This window comes from Apostichopus japonicus, chromosome 13 (assembly GCF_037975245.1).
Source record: "Apostichopus japonicus isolate 1M-3 chromosome 13, ASM3797524v1, whole genome shotgun sequence".
NCBI classification, from domain to species: Eukaryota; Metazoa; Echinodermata; class Holothuroidea; order Aspidochirotida; family Stichopodidae; genus Apostichopus; species Apostichopus japonicus.
In genome coordinates, this window is record NC_092573.1 from 6085138 (window position 1) to 6105698 (window position 20561).

The 20561-nt window shown below is 36.1% G+C and overlaps 1 protein-coding gene across 3 annotated transcripts; it reads right to left on the minus strand.

The window, feature by feature from the left end:
- Positions 1-61: 61 nt before the first annotated feature.
- On the minus strand, positions 62-19280 carry LOC139978733 (uncharacterized). Of its 3 annotated transcripts, none has more exons than XM_071989192.1 (22): positions 19209-19280; positions 18063-18205; positions 16881-17016; positions 15886-15957; positions 15231-15290; positions 14767-14835; positions 14419-14490; positions 13343-13414; positions 12354-12428; positions 11389-11478; positions 11052-11114; positions 8935-9012; positions 8138-8206; positions 7170-7313; positions 6186-6254; positions 5388-5462; positions 5086-5157; positions 4786-4845; positions 3668-3855; positions 1456-3053; positions 854-1001; positions 62-488 (listed from the first exon to the last, which is right to left on the minus strand). In XM_071989192.1, exons 2-22 carry the CDS (start codon positions 18187-18189, stop codon positions 412-414), a joined length of 3414 nt encoding a protein of 1137 aa, XP_071845293.1. In that variant the 5' UTR covers positions 18190-18205; positions 19209-19280; the 3' UTR covers positions 62-411. The 3 variants fall into 3 exon arrangements, with proteins under 3 accessions (XP_071845293.1, XP_071845294.1, XP_071845292.1); XM_071989193.1 differs by lacking the exon at positions 19209-19280 and adding an exon at positions 19003-19018; XM_071989191.1 differs by lacking the exon at positions 19209-19280 and having other exon boundaries at positions 18063-18529.
- Between the last annotated feature and the right edge of the window lie 1281 nt (positions 19281-20561).

Here is a 20561-nt window from a genome sequence, read left to right on the forward strand (position 1 = left end):
TCGTAAAAGTGATGAGAGACGTCACCTTGGTGACGTAAAGAAATGTACTGTACAAACTCTGGCGTCCAGAAAAAATATTCTAAAACCCACTGCGTCACGACTAAGCCCCTTTATATGAAGGATAACACTTGAAATGACCATAAATGTATATTACATATCTGAGACAGTTCTACGTTTAACAAATTATAAAGAGTAGAAATTGGATCTGTACTTCATGAGAAAGAATATTGATATTAATTTGCTGTATGAAATGTCCGGTCAGAATGATAAAGAATTTTCGTGTCACTTTGTTTACGCGAAAATGTACACCTTCGACATCGATCGTCGCCGTCAAAAAACACCTGCATCAACAGCTGAGTATATGTAACTCCACCTTCCACTTGGCATCATACGGTACACCATCGGTCGTTCTTAATGACTAAGACATGTCATCTTTAATATCTTCAGGGCTTTACGGAAAATCCCGTACAAGGATATAACGAAATGCACTATTATAGAAAGAAACAGAAGAAAACAGTCGTGTACTAATAATGGATAACTTTTATGACGAAAACTTACGCAATATGTCACATAGCTGTTGATGTCAATTGTTTCTCTAATGACCAACCTTACGTTTATAGAATACCAAAGTCGACTTCTGTCGATAATGATGTAACAATTATTAGGGAACAATGTACGTTTTCTTTCTCTTAAGTGATGATGATCAAGAAATAGCAAGTGTTTTTTTCATTTTAACAGTGGTTGATATATAATGAATTAATATTAGTAATGCTTTGTTACTGACCTCTGCCACTGTATTTGCATCATGAAAGAGAGTGCATGGAATCATACAGATTAAAAGAGTATTGCTTACCTAATATAGCAGTAATTAAGAATGCATTAAGTGCGTAAAGCATCAGTATTAGGATTGTTTTAGTATTGGCGTCTGTCGTTATATTCTCATCGTAGGAGAGGCCAAAGAAAATGACCAAATTAAACGAAATAGCGATCAGAGAAAACACCTGCAAAGAAAAAGAATGATTTTCATTTCCTCACGTACTGATACATTTTGGGAGTGAAGAGTGAAATCTTTAGACCCATATATCCACAAAGATATACAATGCAAACAGTCGTTTAGTTAATGCATATTAACATATTAAATGTTTTATCCACTTTCATAATACAAAAAAGGGCGTCGGTATAAAAAAAAGCATAATATATGAACATATTATAAAACTCTTACTACGTTTTACATTAGTATTAGATTAAATTATAGATGAAGTATAGATTAAGTATAGATTCAAAAAGCGAAAAGTGGGTATATATTTCATCCTATATATATCTACAAAAAGCATAAACTCGCTAACAGCATTATGAGTTTTTTTCATTTGTTTCTACATCCCATTTATTGCAGGCTATTATCGTATATGTTATCTGCTTTTGATCAATATGAGCTAATTTTGGTGATTTCTTTACCTGTAACCAGTGTTCGACTTTCAGATGCTCTTGCATTGGCTTACTAGCAGTGTGAGCAATGGCAAAACATATCGATATGATAATTGTTATGACAAAGCATACTCCGCTTTCGGCTCCAAAGATCGTTAGGAAACAGATTTGAATCATTTTTCGTAAGATTTCCAACATCTCCCAATACCAAAATCTCGCTTTGTAGTTTTTCGTCAAGAATTGACACCATCTCGGATAATGAGATGTCATTTCTGTGTTATTGTTGTTGCTTGCAGTAGAAAGTAGAGGAGTGGTTTCGTTACAGGATAATTCAGTCTTTAAATTCCTCTTCAGCAGCACAACTGTTATGAGTGGAAAGGCAACTATACAAGAAAATCCAACAAAGAAAACTGTGTTGAAAATGTTATGATTGTAATTAAGATCCTCATCATCACACCGGAATCTTAGGTCAGATCTAACGAATTCAGCCGTCGCGTTGCTGTCTATGGACAAATTAAATGACTCACATGCCCAAGGAGCGATTTCAAAGGTAACTGAACAAAGTGATGGGTACAGCATAAACAAAACTAAAAATGTTACAAGAGAGCACCACTCCTTAATCTTCTGAAGAACTTTGGCATCAGCTTCCGAAATTCGCGAGATGCGGGTGGTTTTGTCTTTCCAGAGGAAATAGATGACTGACATATAGTGAAGACCAAGGAAGAACAATATAGTGGATATTGCAACTGCAAAGCCAAATGTGAACTTGAAATATGGATCCATTCTCAAATTGAAGACACAATACTGAGGTTTGGCAAAGATTTGAAAGATATTTAGTTCGACCAAATGGAGGAATCTACTGAATGCCGTTGAAAAAGGCCAATTTACATCATCTAGAGCTGAAAACAGACCGCCCATCACTTGATAAAACCCAAGAAAGATCTTCCCCTGCGCTATTAAAACGTCAAAAAATTCATTCAAAGATAACTTATATCGTCGAAACGCAAAGAGTCCAAGCGAAAAGACAATGCCTACCAAGAAAGCACATTCCAGTAGAAAGTTCCGCAAAGGATTCGATGGACACCGTAAACATTGATCAAATACGGGATAGTAGGTAGTGCTACATACCGTACATAGCCAGCCTTCATAACCGGGTGCACAGTGCGTTTCCAACCCATCCTTGGTTAGGCAACTTTCAGGCCGAGGACATTTATTAGCTTTCGGCATTTCGAAACCTTTGTAACTTACTTGTGTTTGGCTTGCTTCAATATCGTCTTTCATTAAGTTCTCGCAAACTAGTCCAAATAGTTCCTCGTTTGCGGAACGCAGAGTTGTGAAATTCCGTGCGTAACCGTTTTTAATTAACGGGATATCATTACTACATGAGACTCCTTCATCAGTACATATTTTACATGGGCCAAAACGGTCGGTTCGGTAGTAACCGTCTGCGCAATAACAAGCTCTAAAGCCTGCATGTAAGCTTTGATTGGTTCCGCTTGGACAGACTATGCAGTCACTGTGGGACTTGCCCCCTAAGTACGGCACGTAAGTACCATTGGTGCAATGTTTACAGCCAAATGAGCTTGAATACCTAGGAGCGGTCCCTGGAATGTCTTGATAAAATCCACCTAGATGAATAGACAAAGGCTAAACTGTTAACAAAAAACATATAATACAAACATCAAAATCAGATTTTATGTTAACAACAGTCATAACTTGTGTCTACCAAATAAGTCGGACGAAACGGCAGTGAAGAAGATAGTGACAGTGACGGCCTAGTCATTACCGTATGTTGTTGGAGAATGAAACTACTACGTAAATGATCGATTTATAGCTGTAACGGGCCGCACTTATAAAAAAAATGCACCCGATACACACAGAGAACACAGTCACTACTGTAAATCTTAAAGTTTTGTACCAGAGTAAAAACTGGATCGTGCTATGAATCAGTAGCATGTGCTATAAAGATCGCTGTAAGATCTGAGGATATGTGTAATTCCAACAAATCCAGTTTGTTGGGATTTGTTTGGGATTACGCATATCCTCAGATCTTACTGTAAACCCAATAGCATATGCTACCGATTTATCATATTTATCAGCACGATCCAGCGTTTACAGTAGTTACTGCAATCTCTCTGTGACTCGACTGAAATATGCTACTTCTTGCCCATTAGTAATAAGTTTTAGTGCATATAGAAAGTAATAATTGTAAATTTTGAAAACTATAAGCGAAACTTGATACCTGCCGGACATTTTAGACAACCATGATGCCTTCTGTTGCCATAAGTTCCAACTGGACAAGGCTGGCATAACCATCCAGCATGTCTTTTTCCCATTGCTGCATAACAGTCGAAGCCGTCATGACGAAATGCATCTGCGAAATACGGCGAAGCTGGAAAGGTTCCAACGAACGAATCTGGTACACACTTCCTAAGAAGGAAAACATGCCACATATCATGAGTCAAGTTGAAGGTATATTTTACTATACGCTACGAGTCTTGTCCATTATCTATGTGACTATAAAACTTTATACAACACCTAATTATATTCCGGCCATTTGATTGGTCAATTGCTCGGCGGTTGCATGCAAAATCCGCTCTATTGCACTCTATGAAATAGAACCATGGGTTATACTTTTTTGATAGCACTTTTTTCAATGGTAAGAGAGCAGAGAAACCTGTCTGTTCAAAACAATCTGTTGCATGAGTGCATTTTACATCCAATTATATCCAAATTTGAAGGTGTTGTATAAAACAAATAATGAATGGTTTCCATTCGTGCAATAGTGCAAATATTTCATTCGTTGAAAGATGTAATTTGTTCCATTCAACTCGGCTGCGCCTCGTTGAATGGAACAAATTACATCTTTCAACTCATGAAATATTTGCACTATTGCACTCATAACCATTCATTATTTGTATAATATCGACCGATTCATAGCTGCAATATCATGATGACTGACTAACATGTGGGGACGAGAATGTGTGTATGGGTCATGATCAACATATCGTGTTCTATCTCTGATATATATATTTGGAGCTACCAGAGTAATTTCCAATAAATGTGCAGTTCAATAGTATAAATAATACTTCATCAATATATATATGACATTGAATTTCTTTGGCGATTAATTGATTCCGGTGTTTTATTAAGAGCTATAACATCTGAATGATAATGAAAATGGGGGTGTGAATAAAAGACAATGCAACTCACGGTAGCGTGAAAACGCTCCATACATTGCTAGCGTGGACACGCTCCATACGCTGTTGGCGTGGAAACGCTCCGTACACTGTTAGCTTGGACATATGGGCACAATCCTTGCTCTATTATAAAACAAAAATAATAGCCTACGGTACTTACAACTGTACGTCCTCTCTTGTCAAAGCCGGGATCGATACTAGATGACCACAGGATGTAAATCTGAAAATGGGACAATATATATATATATATATATATATATATACATATGTATACATATATATATATATATATATATATATATATAGAAAGATATATATATAGAAAGATGCACCTCGCCCGCACGCATAAAGACACTTAGATAAAGAATCACACTTATTTTAGTCCCTACGCGTGATTTTGATATAAAGAGTTATAGCCTATAGGTACCATGTACAAATCTCCAATTTTATTTATACTTACATTGTCGCATTTTTCGTAAGGGCTTGGAGAGCTTCATCGGTGATATTTTCAATAGGATTTAAATACATGTGACTGGGAAAATAAGAATGTAGAAATTAATACAACGTTTACAAACACAACAGATTAATAATTGGATGAGGACATTATTGTTACTGGCTGATATAGCTAAATCCAACGTTTTCGGAAGAATCCTTAGAATTGTGTCCCTTATATTATCAATAATATTTTAGTACGATGTTTTAGGAAAATGTATTGAATATTATTCATTAGGCATTATATTACTTAATGATTCTTATACTTACATGTTATTGAGGGATCCTTCAGAGGTTGTAAATATACCACCTCCAATGGCCTTCAACCGATTTCCAAAAAGGTATCTGAAATATAGCAAAACATATTTTTTACAAATTTTTATAACTAAACGTTAATCTAGTAATTAGTAAAAATGAGGGCTGCGGTTATCAGTAACAAGGAATCCCATTCACTTGATAATTATGTTCCCCTTGCCTTTTAATGTTTTCTAATCGTTATTTACTACTAACTGGAATTGACGTTTAGTTATAAAAATTCACAAGAACCTTAGTCTGGTCCTTGAAAAATAAAGAATATAAAACATTTCCTTGAAAAAAAAACTCTTCATGATGGGCATCATTTTTCATACTTCTCTGTTATGAAGGAAAATTATATACGATAAAACAGACTGAATTATGAAATAAGGTTTATCCAAATATTTGCTCTGTGTCCCTTTCAAGCTTGCGTTGCTTCAAAAACTGGATTTTTTTACTGTTTATTTCAACTTTGTACACGAAGTAAAGTACCTGTATGTGAAGGAACAGAGGCAAGAAGTATGCCTCTACCCCCCCCCCCTCCTTCTCTTCTCCACACATAAACACATACTCACACACACAAACCAGTACACGCATGCACGTACACACCCTGTTCCAATCTGGGACGCAAGGTGTTGCCACATGCACCATTCCTGCAGTCTACTTTGAGCTGTTCCCGAAAATTAGGAGATTATTAAAACAAAATTAAACCTCAAATTATGTAAGAAACACCTTGTTTTACACCTATGTCGATCTGAAGTTTAAGATACTTACAGCGTTCTAAGTTTTGTGTTGCGAAATGCACCGTCTTCAATTTCTTCCAATTCTCCATGAAAGAGAGTCCTAACATGAAAGATCAAATAAGGGCAAAAACAAAATTGCTTCATAAATATATTTCCTCAAGAAGAAAAATAAAACAGGCGAGTTTGGCGTTTGGGATAATAATAAGAAAGATATTGCTGCCCTGAAAGAACAATTCTGATCATTTGCGGAACCGTTATGTGACTTTTGACACCCAGTTGAGATCCAATGAATGCTCATTTCCGTAGTGGACGCCATCAGCTCCCCTCCCCACCAGAGTCGCAACCATGTTTATTCCAGGAGGCTTCAGCGCCCGCACTAAAATATCAATGGAACTAACCCCCCCCCCCTCTGACCCTCCCCCACCCCCACTCAACGACGGATAGAATATTACGACAACAAATACTGTGATCATAATTATAAGCCGTTTGGTTTTTGTGAAGACATTGCTGTAGTTACAGTTTTATAAACGCGCCAATTGATATACGCTGGCTAGCAACCATAAAAAAACTGGTGGTTGCGTGCCCGCCTATACAAGATCACGCTAGCCACCCTTGGCGCATTTATTAAACTGTAACTATAGCAAGGTTTTGACAAAACTGACACGACTTATAAGCCCACAGTAGCGTACCTATAATAGTTGGCACCGAGGCGACTCTTTCCCTGTCATCCCGTCCTGGTGGAGGGGTCTTTGAGAGGGGTCCCCAATCCCCTTTGAGAAATGTTGGTTCATGTAAGGTAGCTTGGATACACGAAATGGTCCTATCTTTGGTAAAGCTTTGAACTGATAATATAATTAAAATGTGCATGGCGCACAATCCCCCCCCCCCCGACTGGTGACCGGGAGGACTTCCCCCTCCTCGCCCGGTTATTGCGCCATTGAATTCCCATAACGTATTCAGGAATAGTCCAATGCGATATGAAGTAAACTAATTAAAAATTGAAAAATTGATTTACAGTTCCATTAGATTGTTCAGGTCAGCAAATACAGATGCAGATATCGTCTTGAATTTGTTCCGTTGCAGTAGTAATGAAACGAGCTCGGTCTGATTCTTGAACAAATCTTCTGGTATCTCATACAGCAGGTTTTCACTTAAATCTCTGTGAACAAAATAAAAATGAATTGATGAAAATTAATTTAATGTATACGTACACTTATATCACTGCCCGTCCATTAACCTGACAGAAAACTCAGATGATTGAAGAAGCGAGAATGACCTCAAACTTCAACCTGCGACCCCAGCTCCATCGTATTTCAATAATAAGGCATTAACATATAAACGTTAGATCCAGCCTTTCCGTCTAATAGTACTGATCTTTTTTTTTTTGAATAAAAGTCACCCAAAATAGAGCCTGGTCACAAAAACAGACCATAGGTCCACTCTCAATCCCAGATCCCTAATGCATCGAGGCACAACTTGACCCACTCTCACCCAGGTCCCCTTATACCCCTAAATATTCCCTGAAATAATCAACAATAATCGTTATTTGTATTAATAGTTAAAAAGTGGGTATAGATATTCAATAGCAGGCAATCTTTTATCTGGAAAGAAATAATCCTCGCTATAAGTTGAAAATTCCATCCCAATAATCTTAAGATAAGGAATGAATTAATGTAACGTACAGTGGCGTAACGATGAGCCTGCCGGGGATGGGGCATGTTTCTATTTTAAATTTGAAGATTTCAAATTCTTTGACAAATATCCAATGCTGTGAGATTGGACTTTAACAAACGGAATATCACCTTTAACTGTTGATTCTACTTTTGTTTTATGCATTAACAACTGCTGTTGGTGTGAGAAGAATAAAATAAGCTCTTCATTTGGTCGGTTGATGAAGTCTGGCATATACAGTAATACAACAAATGTACTCATCACAGGTAAAACATCTACATTGTGGCAAACATGTGGTTTTAAATAACTCACGCTGCTCGAATGCTGGTATTTCTAAACAACATTGGATGTAACCTGTCCAGTTTGTTTTGTCCAAGGTTTCTGTAATTGGAATGTTAACAAGAAACGTGACGTATTATTGTATTATAGATGAACAGATAAACCGTTACTATACGCACATAATATGCGAATACTGTGACACATGATGTCTGGAAAGGTAATTGAGTAATATTAAACATTGAGTTTAAGAATATGTTGCCATATCACGTGTATGATGTGTGTTCGTGGTATGTAGAAATATCGTACAACCCTGATCCAACAGCCTTTCCTTTGACAACACGTTTCATTCCGTTGAAACGACATTTTATGTTTCTAACGATCCTAAATGATTTGAATGATACTCCAGCCAACTACTACTAGTTAATTTCAAGAGCCTGTTAAGGGCCTGACCTTGTCATCGGGGCCCCTTGTTGATGTCTTTATAAAAATGATTATATATTCATTCGTGGGCGTATGAAAAGAGACAATCTGAGCATGAGAATACATTATTTTTGTATCTTTCATATTTTCCAGAGCTCCCTATAATTGACCTTGATCTCGTGCGTCGTTCACCGTCCCCCCCCCTCCCCCCGACTCCGACCCCTTATCAGCAGGCCTTTCAGACTTCATGATCTCATGGCCACGTATCTGAATCTTAGTCGTCGATTTTCGGTTGGTTTTACCGAGTATATGTATAGGCAACGTTTCCGGTTATGACGTCATTCGACGTTGACATTCCAGCATTTCATTATATCACTCTAAAACATTGTCAAGGTGCCAAGTATACTTACAGCCATAGTATTAGTGTGGTTTTGGCAAAAGCATTTTCCCCAATCCATTCAAGTTGATTTCTGGAGAAGGTCAGTTGTCTGTAAAATTATAACGTATGGCATTTAGATGCTTTAGTTTATTGCATAAACAAATGTCATGATAATAATGCTTTTCATAGAAGTATAACATAATTGGACTAATAAAAGCTGCGCTACTACAGGAGCTGATCCAGGCTGGAATCCAGGCTACTGGTAGCTGTTCTGCATATTTTATGCTAAAACTATATTTAAAACAAGTATGGAGTTGCAGATCTCATCCCCAAAAATGTGGCCATATAAAACATTCATTCAAACAATGCAGTCATTAAAGAACTTCTTCATGGCTACAACACTTCACCTATTTTAACATTTGTAACATTTACTTAGCTGCCAAAAGAACAGTTTCTCTTACTAAATTTAAATTTCTATTTTTGTTTTAAAGTAATTAGCAATAGCTACCGGAATACCGATTTTGTCCATGAGCAAGTTTGCCCTTTACCTCCTTTGATCACTTGACCTTTGGAACTAAGGCGACATTAGTCAAACAGGTACTACAAACCTTCACCAGCCACATAATCGACAGGTTTGAAATCCATCCGTCATGTTCAATGAGTTGTTGGCGAAATGCTTATTCGCTTAGATTTGGACATGTTTGATCTTCGATCACATGATCCTTAGCGTTTTACATTACTCATTGCATGGTAGACATCAAGTCTGTCATAACCTTCTTGTTTTTAGAGGCTTGGACCTGATTGCTTATTTAGGAGTACGTGTAATGGCCTAATGCTGTTTGTTTTTATTTGACCTTTGACCCTATGACGTCATAGATCACACAAGTGCAATCAAGGGCGTAGGAACCGGGGGCTGGGGGGGGGGGGGGCGCCAGCCCCCCAGTGAAAAATATGGGGGGCGGAAGTATCGTTCCGCCCCCCCACTCCGCAAGTCAGAAAACCCCTTTTTCATTTCCAAATGAGAAAAAAATCTCATTTGAAGCACCAAATTGCCTCTAAGGCCAGGTGAAAATGCAAAATTCTTTACAAAATGGAGTGGGTGGGTTGAAGTGTGCTATATTGCACCAAATTGCATCTGAGGCCACCTGGAAATGCCAAAAAATTCCAAAGGGGAGGGGGAAACCCCCTACCCTTAGACCCCTCCCCCAGGCCGGCCATCAGTCTTCAGCCCCCCACTCAAAAGTACCTTCCTACGCCACTGAGTGCAATACCCTATGTCCGATCAAGTTTGTGAAGGAGTAGTTTGACTTTTTCCTACAAATTTAACCAAGTCTGCTTGTTTTGGTTATTTAAACTTCAACCTTTGACATATGACGTCATAAGTCACGGAGGCACTACAACCCATGCCCATACACACATGCACCAAGTTTGAAGTCAATCGGCTTATATGTGTTAGGTTTTACTGTTTAGTTGTTTGTGTTATTGTGTGGGATTATGGTACCACCCGCCCTCCCCCATTAAGGCAGACCAACCCACAAAGTTTCGATTCAGAACTTCAAGGGGTGTGAGGTGGGCAGCAGTTTTAGTGCCAATTTTGCCTAAATATGATAGAGTACAATATCTCATCCCCATAACACTGTGTGTAGAGCTGAGATAATTATATACATTGTGGACTGGCAAATATAGAGCATCATTTGCGTTTGGGCGTTCCTAATTCTACTTTCAACCGATTTTCTCTTGATAGCACCTTGTAATTTAACGTTCTGTCTTAATTCCCAACAACATTGCACGTATTAATTACGTTTGCTTTATTTATTTTTCAACAAAAGAGGACATTTCTCATTGTTTTGTTGTCAAAAAAAGGGCTTCTCAACTTTTACGAAATGTGCACGGTTAGTAAAAAAACTGAGGGAAATTTTCCGCTGGTATTCCATACCCCCCACTGGCCTCCCCCTCACTAGTATACTGATACCTCATCTTTCATTTATCTGACTAACATCTTTTCACCAGATCAAGGTGATAAGATAAATAGGACAATCAAGAACGATGGTTTGATGCGGTATCATATTTATGTCCATATTTGTGCGGCGGGAGACATTTTTGAGGAAATAATTGAAATAAAGGTTTCTTCCCGAATGTGTTACTTACGCTTCACGTACTCCGTCCAGAAAGTCATTCTCAATCCTACGCCATCGTGTGTTCTGAATTGTTCTACAAAGTATTTTAAATTAAATCGTTATTAAATTTAAAAAACAAAACAAACACGAACATTAATCTTCGTGATTGCAGCCATTGCAATGTGACATGTGAGGAATATTTGTTACGAAAAGGACAACAATATATATATAAATAAATATATATATATATATATATATATATATATATATATTTATATATATATATATATATTTATATATATATATATATATATATTTATATATATATATATATATATATATATATATATTAGCGGTTTCATACTCACAACTGGCGTATGTTTTGTCCGCATGTTTGGAAAAGACCACTTGGAATATTCTCCAGTGTTGCAGGGCCAAATTCGCCTTCGCCAAATTCCCTAAGTGGTACAAAATAAATGGGAAAACGCATTAATGTGTACTCTGTATCCAAATAATGTGTATGAATGGCCATGATTGGGTGATATCTTGGGCCACGGTTCATAACGGATCAGACGCCGCGACTGTTGTTCATTAATACTAATGTTGAACCCCAGCGTGTTTGCGTTAGACCACGTGCTCTGTATTAGTCCCCAAGTGAGCTATCACCGAACAGGAATATGAAACGAATGCCTACATATGACTTCAATTGCCTACAAATTACGTGCGTAGCAAGCAAAAACGGAATTTGACCGACGATCCCATTGTTGGACTGATGGACTAGACATGTCGCGTAAGAATTCCGGTGAAGTTTGCTTTTAATCATTTTGCTTTCAATCATTTTCGTTTATTACCATTGAAATGTACAGGTTTTGTGACAGAAGTGACCTTAAAGCAATCTCATAATTTGTTCATGTGACTTTCATCAACATTGGAATCCAATTCGCATTGAAATAGCTATATTAGAGGAAGAAAATCAAAGAAACTCAACGATTTCAAGAGTAATCAATGTTGTATGAGGGCATGCTCGTTAAACACCTTCCCCAAACAGTTGATGGCAAAATGTTAATGCATTTGGAAGATAACGATACAGTCCTCATGTTCCTTCACACTCAACATTCAAGAGTGAACACATGAACAATTTGGTGTTTGACGCCATCGAGTTCATATCATATTTTCTAATTAATGTAATAATTGAATTTAATAGCTTTTATTAATACTGATAAGGAATGATGTTGGATCCATAGTATATTTTCAAAGTTTCTTAGCGTAACCTTATACTGACATCAGTTTTCTCACTTGCGTAAGGAGGAATTATAATGATTAAACAACTTACAGCTCTACAAGACTACATAAACCATCGAAAGAGTTTGGGGCTATTGACTCTAAGCCCTCTTGACTGGTCAGTTCTCTAATATATAAAACAAATGAAAAGTAAGACAGATATTAATTAAATAAATGTGTGTTTTCATTTCTAATTTAATATCAAGAATGAGACAACGTAGATTTAATACCGTTTTGTAGCTTACATTTTGTCACATGTGTAGGCCTGAATTTGCTTACCAGTAAAATTGAATATTTATTTTCTATTTCGGCGAAAAATTCAATTTATGATGTTCCATAAATAAACAGATAGGGTTCAAGCTAGCTTGCATTTGGTGCAAATAATTACTGAGGTTCCATAAATAAACAGATAGGGTTCAAGCTAGCTTGCATTTGGTGCAAATAATTACTGAAGTTCCATAAATAAACATACAGGGTTCAAGCTAGCTGGCATTTGGTGCAAATAATCATAATCTGGGCAACTTCATAACAAACGAGATACTAGAGATTTGGAAACAATTTATATGTTTCGTATAAGTTCAACCAATCGTAATGGAAATATTAATGAGATTACAATCCTAACCTCATGGGATTTGCGAAGGAGACAATAAAACATAGCATTGAAACTATAATGGACACAATTTAATTGGCTGGATAAAAAACATGGTTAATTAATTGGTGACTGTGAGCAGTTAAAAGAAATGTATCAATAACTCACATTATTGGGTTGAACGGGTAACCAGCGATGACATATTTGTTTTACAGCTTGATAAGAATTTCATACAAAATAACAACCCGAATCAAACCGTGAAGATTTAGGTCCCCACCCAACCCCCCCCCCCCACCCCCTCCCCCCTCCCCTACAAGAGGGAATAGCAAAACTAATATGCAGATTAGACCATCGAATAAACAATTAGTGCGTCATGTATACATACACTACATCTATATCTGTGTTAAAAATGTAAAATATCTAATATGATATTAGGTCGGGAAATAACTTACAAAGTTAAAAGTGAAGAGAGGTTACCGAATGTTGGAGTTTGTATTGCCCTTATTGGATTGTATTTCAGATGTCTTCAGGAGAAGAGAAACAAAAACAAAAATTGTAATAGAAGAAAACAACAGAAAGATTTATGATTGAAGTTCATGACTAAATATTCATTGACATATCCTATATTATAGTGAAAGTATATGTCCGTTTTATTTAGGCAACAATATAAGGAAATTTGACCAAAACAACCCCCTACCACATGTTACGAAAGATCATAGAATTTTGTTTAGACTCCAACGGGATTCTTACTGCAGTCTAACGACCCACAAACAAATTACCTCTGTATTGTCGAATATCAAGTATCTAGCACTTATATATAGTTTCATTATGGCCTCCTTTCGCAATAGATTGTGTCATTTCATCGGCGGTTAAATCGGCTGCAGAATATATACCTCACCCTTGGAAAAGTCTCATTTTCATGTTTACCTGAGGTTTTAGAATTAAACCTTTCGGTGAAATTTGGATTTCATAAATAACTTGACGTTTTATTTCCAGACAACAATAAAGGCCTATATACTTATACTCCAGAGAGCGACAACCTTGCACATGGTTTACTTTGTTCAAGCCCATAACAACAACTTATTGTTTAATCACTGAACAAAATGCTTCTGGGCAAATTAATTATACGATTTCAATTAAAAAAAGCTCTTAGTTAGCAAACGAGGGATATTAATCCTTATTTACAATGGGAATACAAAGGCCTACAAGTAAAAACGGGTTAGAAGAGTTCATCCTGTGGCGTAGTAAGCAGTAACCTGGCTCCGGTCCAGCAAAATGTAAGGGCCCCAAAAGAGAGTCCACATCCTTGACACCGGGCCCGCTGGTTCCAGGGTCAAGGGAGTTTGTACCGGCCTTGTTTCACCACTGATTTCAAATTATCAATCGGATTGAATTTATGAACCGATCTCGTAGATAATTGAAACTATACCTTCATATTACATACAGTTTGGCAGAAAATTAGCTCTTCGTATACTTATCGTAATGGATCCAACCAAAAAGGGGGGTGGGGTGGGGGAGTAACACTCACAAGTATTTAAGCTTCCAACAACCCTGGAACGCTACCGGTGAAAGTTCACGAATACGATTCTCTCTCAAATTACTAAAATAAAAAAAAATCGAAAAGAAATGATGAAGACTAAAAGCAATACTCGAAACTTTTTGAAAGATATGGTCTCTGAGTTAGGTATCGTTTATATTATACCACCCCTGAGCTGCAATAATAATTGTTATCATCAATATTGTATAAATAATAATAATTATAGTGGCGTGTCCTTTAAAAATATGTTTTTTTTTAGTGGTAATAGCTTCATCTCATTAAAAATGTTCATAGCATATAATGACGAGGACAAAATTATATAAATGATCTTTAACTTACAGATATAGTAATTCACTCTTCCCTTTAATCATTTCGCCAACATCACGCAATTCATTGTGTGTGAGATCCCTGCAAATGAATGTGAGCCGCAAATGGATCAAAACAACAACAAGTATGGACCCTCGTATACAAAGATCACATAGAGAAGAAGAAAAAATGTGATGATAGTACTAATACTGTATCATATTTTACTTTCCCTTTTGAGTAACATTTAGGAAGAAAGGTGGCCTAAATCATTACTTTAAAATTTGTTGGGTTTATAGAAAAACAACTTCCCTTCCATCTACCCCCCCCCCCAACCCCCTCCCCACCTAACCCCTCCTCCCTCTTCCCTTCTTCCTCCTTCCACGACCCCGCGAGCTTCAATTAACCACCTTGTAACACTACAATGCTACCGTGACTTGTTTCCGCATGTAACTGTATTCACATAGTTGTATCGCGTTGAGGATGTACAAAGTACTTACACGTGTTTCATTACGTCTGGAAGTAAGAATATGTTCCCGATTTTGTTATGAGCTGCATATCTGTGTCAAAATTGTAAATAAGGTGAAAAACAAACTATACACAATGAGACAAATAACCAAATAGTTTCCTTTGATTAGACTGTCAGTAAACATCCGTGTATATTCAAACAGCCAGAGAGTGCATGGTGCGCCTATAGGGAGACGAAAGTCCTAAAATCGATATGTCGTATGCAGTTGGGATCGGTCAGTTTCTCGTGCTCTCAAGAAACAAAACCGTCATATACACGAGAAATAAACATCTAAAGATGTCCCCACAATTGACGGTGGTCTTTCGTGTTCTCATTGGCTCAGTGAAATTCTAGGGTTCTGATTGGAAGAAACTTATCGGCATATGTCGATTGAAATGATTGGTCAGTTTCTCATTGCAAATCTCTGTCACATGTGAACCTATAACGTTCTTGATTGAAACAGTAATATGTGACAGAAACAGACCGTGTGTAATTAAAAATTATCTGCTATATACACATATTTTGATACTTTATGATGATAGCTTTTAAAGAGTAACATATATGCTATATGTTTCTTGGCCTACTGTATACTCAAAACTCTTGTTTTAAATTTAATAGCGTATACCAAAAATAAAAAGATTCCTTACAAATATTTCAGTTGTGGTAACGCCATCAGTGATGAATATGGTATGTGGTCTATATTGTTGTCCTTGATGTTTCTGTAAAATAAACATGAAACAGTATACCTGCTAAAGTGTTCAAATATATATGTAAGTATGTAATCAAATGACCAACCACCGGCCACATTTGGCGTGCTGAGTAATACATCACTGATAAATGAATCAATATTATACGTCACTGCTTATGTTCTACGAAGTGAACCATTGCGTGATTTATAAATTATAATCTTTCTCAACAATTATTATTATTAATTAAAAAAAAATATGCCATCGTGCCGGTCTGGTGTGTGTAAGATACGATGAAGGATAACGGATTTCACCAAGAACCGATAACATTTGAGGGAACTGCTGATTCAGTTTCACATCTCACACTTTAGATTAATATGTTCTATGTTGAGGTTTACTTGCTTTATATTTAACATCTGTATAAGGATATTTGTTATTTTATATTATATATATATATATATATATATATATATATATATATATATATATAATTGGATATATATATATATAATTGGATATATATATATACATAATTGGATATATATATATATATATATGTATATATATATATATATATACTCATTATATGTACCTTAGGTCGACAGTTTATGGTAAAAAAGTGTACCTTAGGTCGACAGTGTACATATATATATATATATATATATATATATATATATATATATATATATATATATATATATATATATATATATATCAACATCAATTGTTGGCACAAAATCGTTCCCTTTTTAATCATCATTTTCTGTTACCAACTACAATATAGTAGAATATTCCAAAATGGTCGCCATAATAGCTACCTGATCTCTTATTTAATCTTCGTCATCCGGGCATTTATCTCATCAACAAGAACAAAATATGGAATTTCGTTTAGCAAATTAGCCGGAAACTTTGATGAAATATATCCCTCATACAAGTCACTTTCTACAGGTACTTACATGACTTCAGTCCATTTCGGAAAATTGGCGGGAAAAGGATTTGGTTGTTTCCCTATAGGCATGGTACAGTTGACGATTCTCCAAGTTTCATTACAGTAACATACGTCGCATGCATTTGGTACACCATTATACGTATCTATATAAAACGTAGTAGGCAAAGACCGGTTTGTGTTATACAATTAATCTATAGTATTTTATTTTTGTTTTGGTTTAATACCTGTTAATTGACTATACCAAGAATAAATAGTAAAAATAACTTAAACTAATAATTACCATTTCCAAACTTAACGACTTTTGCTTTAAACTTAATACTTCTGTTTTCTATTTATACATGCCAGATTACTTAAAGTTATTAATAAAACGTATCCTTCTTTTGAATATACAAGCAATTCCTATGTTTCATATTTGTTTTGTTGAACTTGTTAAAGAAGTATCTAAAACACGTTTAATAATATATATACCTTGACAAGATACGTGATTCCATGACGTCACAGTTAATTAACGCAATAACCGCGTCAGGTCATCAGGTGATCATATCTATACTGTTTGATTACGCACTTTAGTTATTTGTGATTTGTTCAGTACTTAAAAAGCCATTAAACATACCACATTCGTTTCATTTACGTTTTACTGAACATCACGCAACCATTATTGTTTGTTAGCCTAACGACATTGAAGCACATTTACAAACTAAACTTAGCCGAGTGAGCACAATCATTAAATAAATGTTCATTCATACTTAGTAAAGATTCCTAAATCTTATTGGTCCATTCAGGTCAGCTGACCGTGGTTAATCCTGTGAGTAACGCGAGGTAAAATTACGGGGCATCACTTTAATAAATCTTTGGTTAATGTAACCAAAAATGTTTTGTTTTATGATTTTCCCCCACAAAAATGGTAGTGTATAAATGAACGGGGTTAATCAACGGTGTAGCGTGCGTTACTCACATGATTAATGCACTCCGTGTGTTAATGCTATAGCTGGATTATCCCCCGATCGTGCATTAATCCTGTGAGTAACGCACGATAGACCGTTGATTAACCCCTTATTCAATGGTTTCAGTATATTCTTAATAAAAATCACAATTACCAGAAGTGATAACTTTTATTCAATGCAAATGCTTGTTGGTTGGAATAATCCTATGCAACATATTGGATGATTGATGTTACTTATATACTTACTGAGCTTTCGTTCAAATTCGAACTCTCCTTGCTCTTCAGATTTACTTCCCAATGGGTTCATCAAGTAAATAAGCATAGTAAGAAGAACGTAGTGAGACATCTTGATCTGCCGGACCGGTTTTAGCATCTGAGACCGATTTTTTCTTTGCCAATTGTTAAAATTTCGAAACAAATATAGAACAAATATCACATATATCTTCCAACAACGTGAGTGCAAATTACCATACCATATAAAGCTAGTAGAGATACGTAGGCGTAGTAAAATGGGGAGGGCGGCAGCAGGGGCAGCTGTCCCAATATATAAAGCTATGGGAGACGTATATGTTTCTGTCCTTTACACCTCCCCCACCCTTTGGTCATGAAAGATGCCCCCCCCCCACGACAGTGTTGTATTATTCAACTTGATCCTTTGCATCAGCATAAAGATTGCCTGACTACCAAAGATTTATGACGTCAAATTGTCGACTTCTTCCTGAAGACGTTTATGAAAATATAGACTTACGACATATTAAATCAAATTTTGCTTTAAACGCCGAAATTCCGACATTCCATGTGACCCTTTCCTTACCCTTGGTTGCCTTCTCTACCCTTCCTTCCTTAGAACCACCCACCTTACTTAAAACCACTCTTATTCCTAAATTTTGCAAGAGAAGTTGATATTTTAAGTTGAAATATAGTCACACTGCTTAGATGAAAGGCGCCTTTTTGAGAGATACAACGTAATTTTGACATGAGAAAGTCGTAATATTGAGGTATATACACTGTTATAACCTAAACAGTTAAAACTTCATGAATATAGTTTCCAAAGCCGAAATTTAGCACCAATTTAGCACCCTCTACTTTAACAAAATTTCCCAAGTGGGAGACCGTTCTCCAGGGACGATGTAACTTCTTAAATATATGGTTGTGCCGTTGGTTACAAAAAAAAATCATTTCTTACTGTCGTCAAGTTTAGGGCACTCACTACTTCCGAATTAGAAATGCAATTCTCCAATTGTAATGCAGCTTGGTTCGTCGATACTACGATAGTTTGTAACAAAATGTTTGCAATGGTATATATATATATATATATATATATATATATATATATATATATATAAACTATGTAGATATTAAATATATTAAAGTCGCGTTTATTCAACTTACCAACTGGAAGACGTAACACGGAGAGCTAGTAATGTTATTGTGACATTCTTTGTTCGCTTAACCATTTGTTTTTATTAAAACTGAGACTGAGTGTAAACTGGGAACTCCCGATGATATCCTGCAGAAACAACTTCCTGTTACGTGTTTGTTATATATCCGTCCCGTTATGAGATGTGTCTTGAACCAGGTCACACGTGACTTAATACATGCTACAATTATTGTGACCAAAATCCGAGCACATTTATATTTTTAACTATTGGATGCTTTAGTTCATTATATATAACATCATGGTTTATTTAATGGGTTGATTAGTCAAGTTTAATTTTCAACTGATGAAGTCAATTAAGCTTAAAAATTTGGTAAATCTCCAAATTTGTATTTTTCATGCATATTAACTTTAGTATAAAATAAAGGCTTCGGTCGCACGGAATCACTACCAGCATGTAACGTGTGCATTATAGTTTTATCAATTGCAAATTTCTTTGTTTAAGGTTTTAAAAGCATTTTAAAATTTGCGAACAATAAATCCTATAAGACTTTGACCATATCGTATGTCCAGCCTCCGCATATCTTTGACCGGAGGTCAGTTCTTAAATTTTCAAGGGGACACGGGACTTGCCTTTTCAAATAAACTATGTCACATTCTAACTGATTGAATTTACCGGGTTGCGCCATATATGCTTAATGTACACTCCACCCACCACCCCAACCCACTCCCATCCATACATTAGTCCAATGTATTGCAACTTAAAATTCAGTTTTCAAAGGAACTAACAAGAAAAAAAGGCTGCATATTTGCAAGCAATGCAATGAAACATTCCGAAAGTGAAATAATTTCATTAAGGCAATAGAAACCGCAAGGACACGAAAGTACAGGAAAAGCGTAGCTATCTTTGTCGCTTATAGTTTTCTATAAAGTTTAATAAGTAACTGTGAACACTTCTCGGAAAGGTTTTCGAGGCACTTAAATAAGGCCTTGTTAGTTTAGCAATGTCGAAGAGTTTTGCTTTAATATCAAAGTTTCTACTTTTTCACCAGGGAAAATGTTACAAAAAACAGGCGGTCATTAACAAGTTTGGCTCTGAACGAAAGTACGAGAAAAGAAAAACAAAACACTTTTATACGGTCGCGTATTTAATGTTCCTAGTAACGATGAGGAAATTCATATAGGAACAATCTATTATGTTATTCTTCTTGTATCCCTTTTGTTTCACAGCATAAAATACCAACGTTCGAACCAGGAAACTGTTAAAACAAAATGCTGTTCCCTTTCGTCTAGAAGGATCCACAAGTTTGTTAATTTTTTTAATCTATTTCATTTCCCTTTTCTCTATCTTATATTTACAATACGGA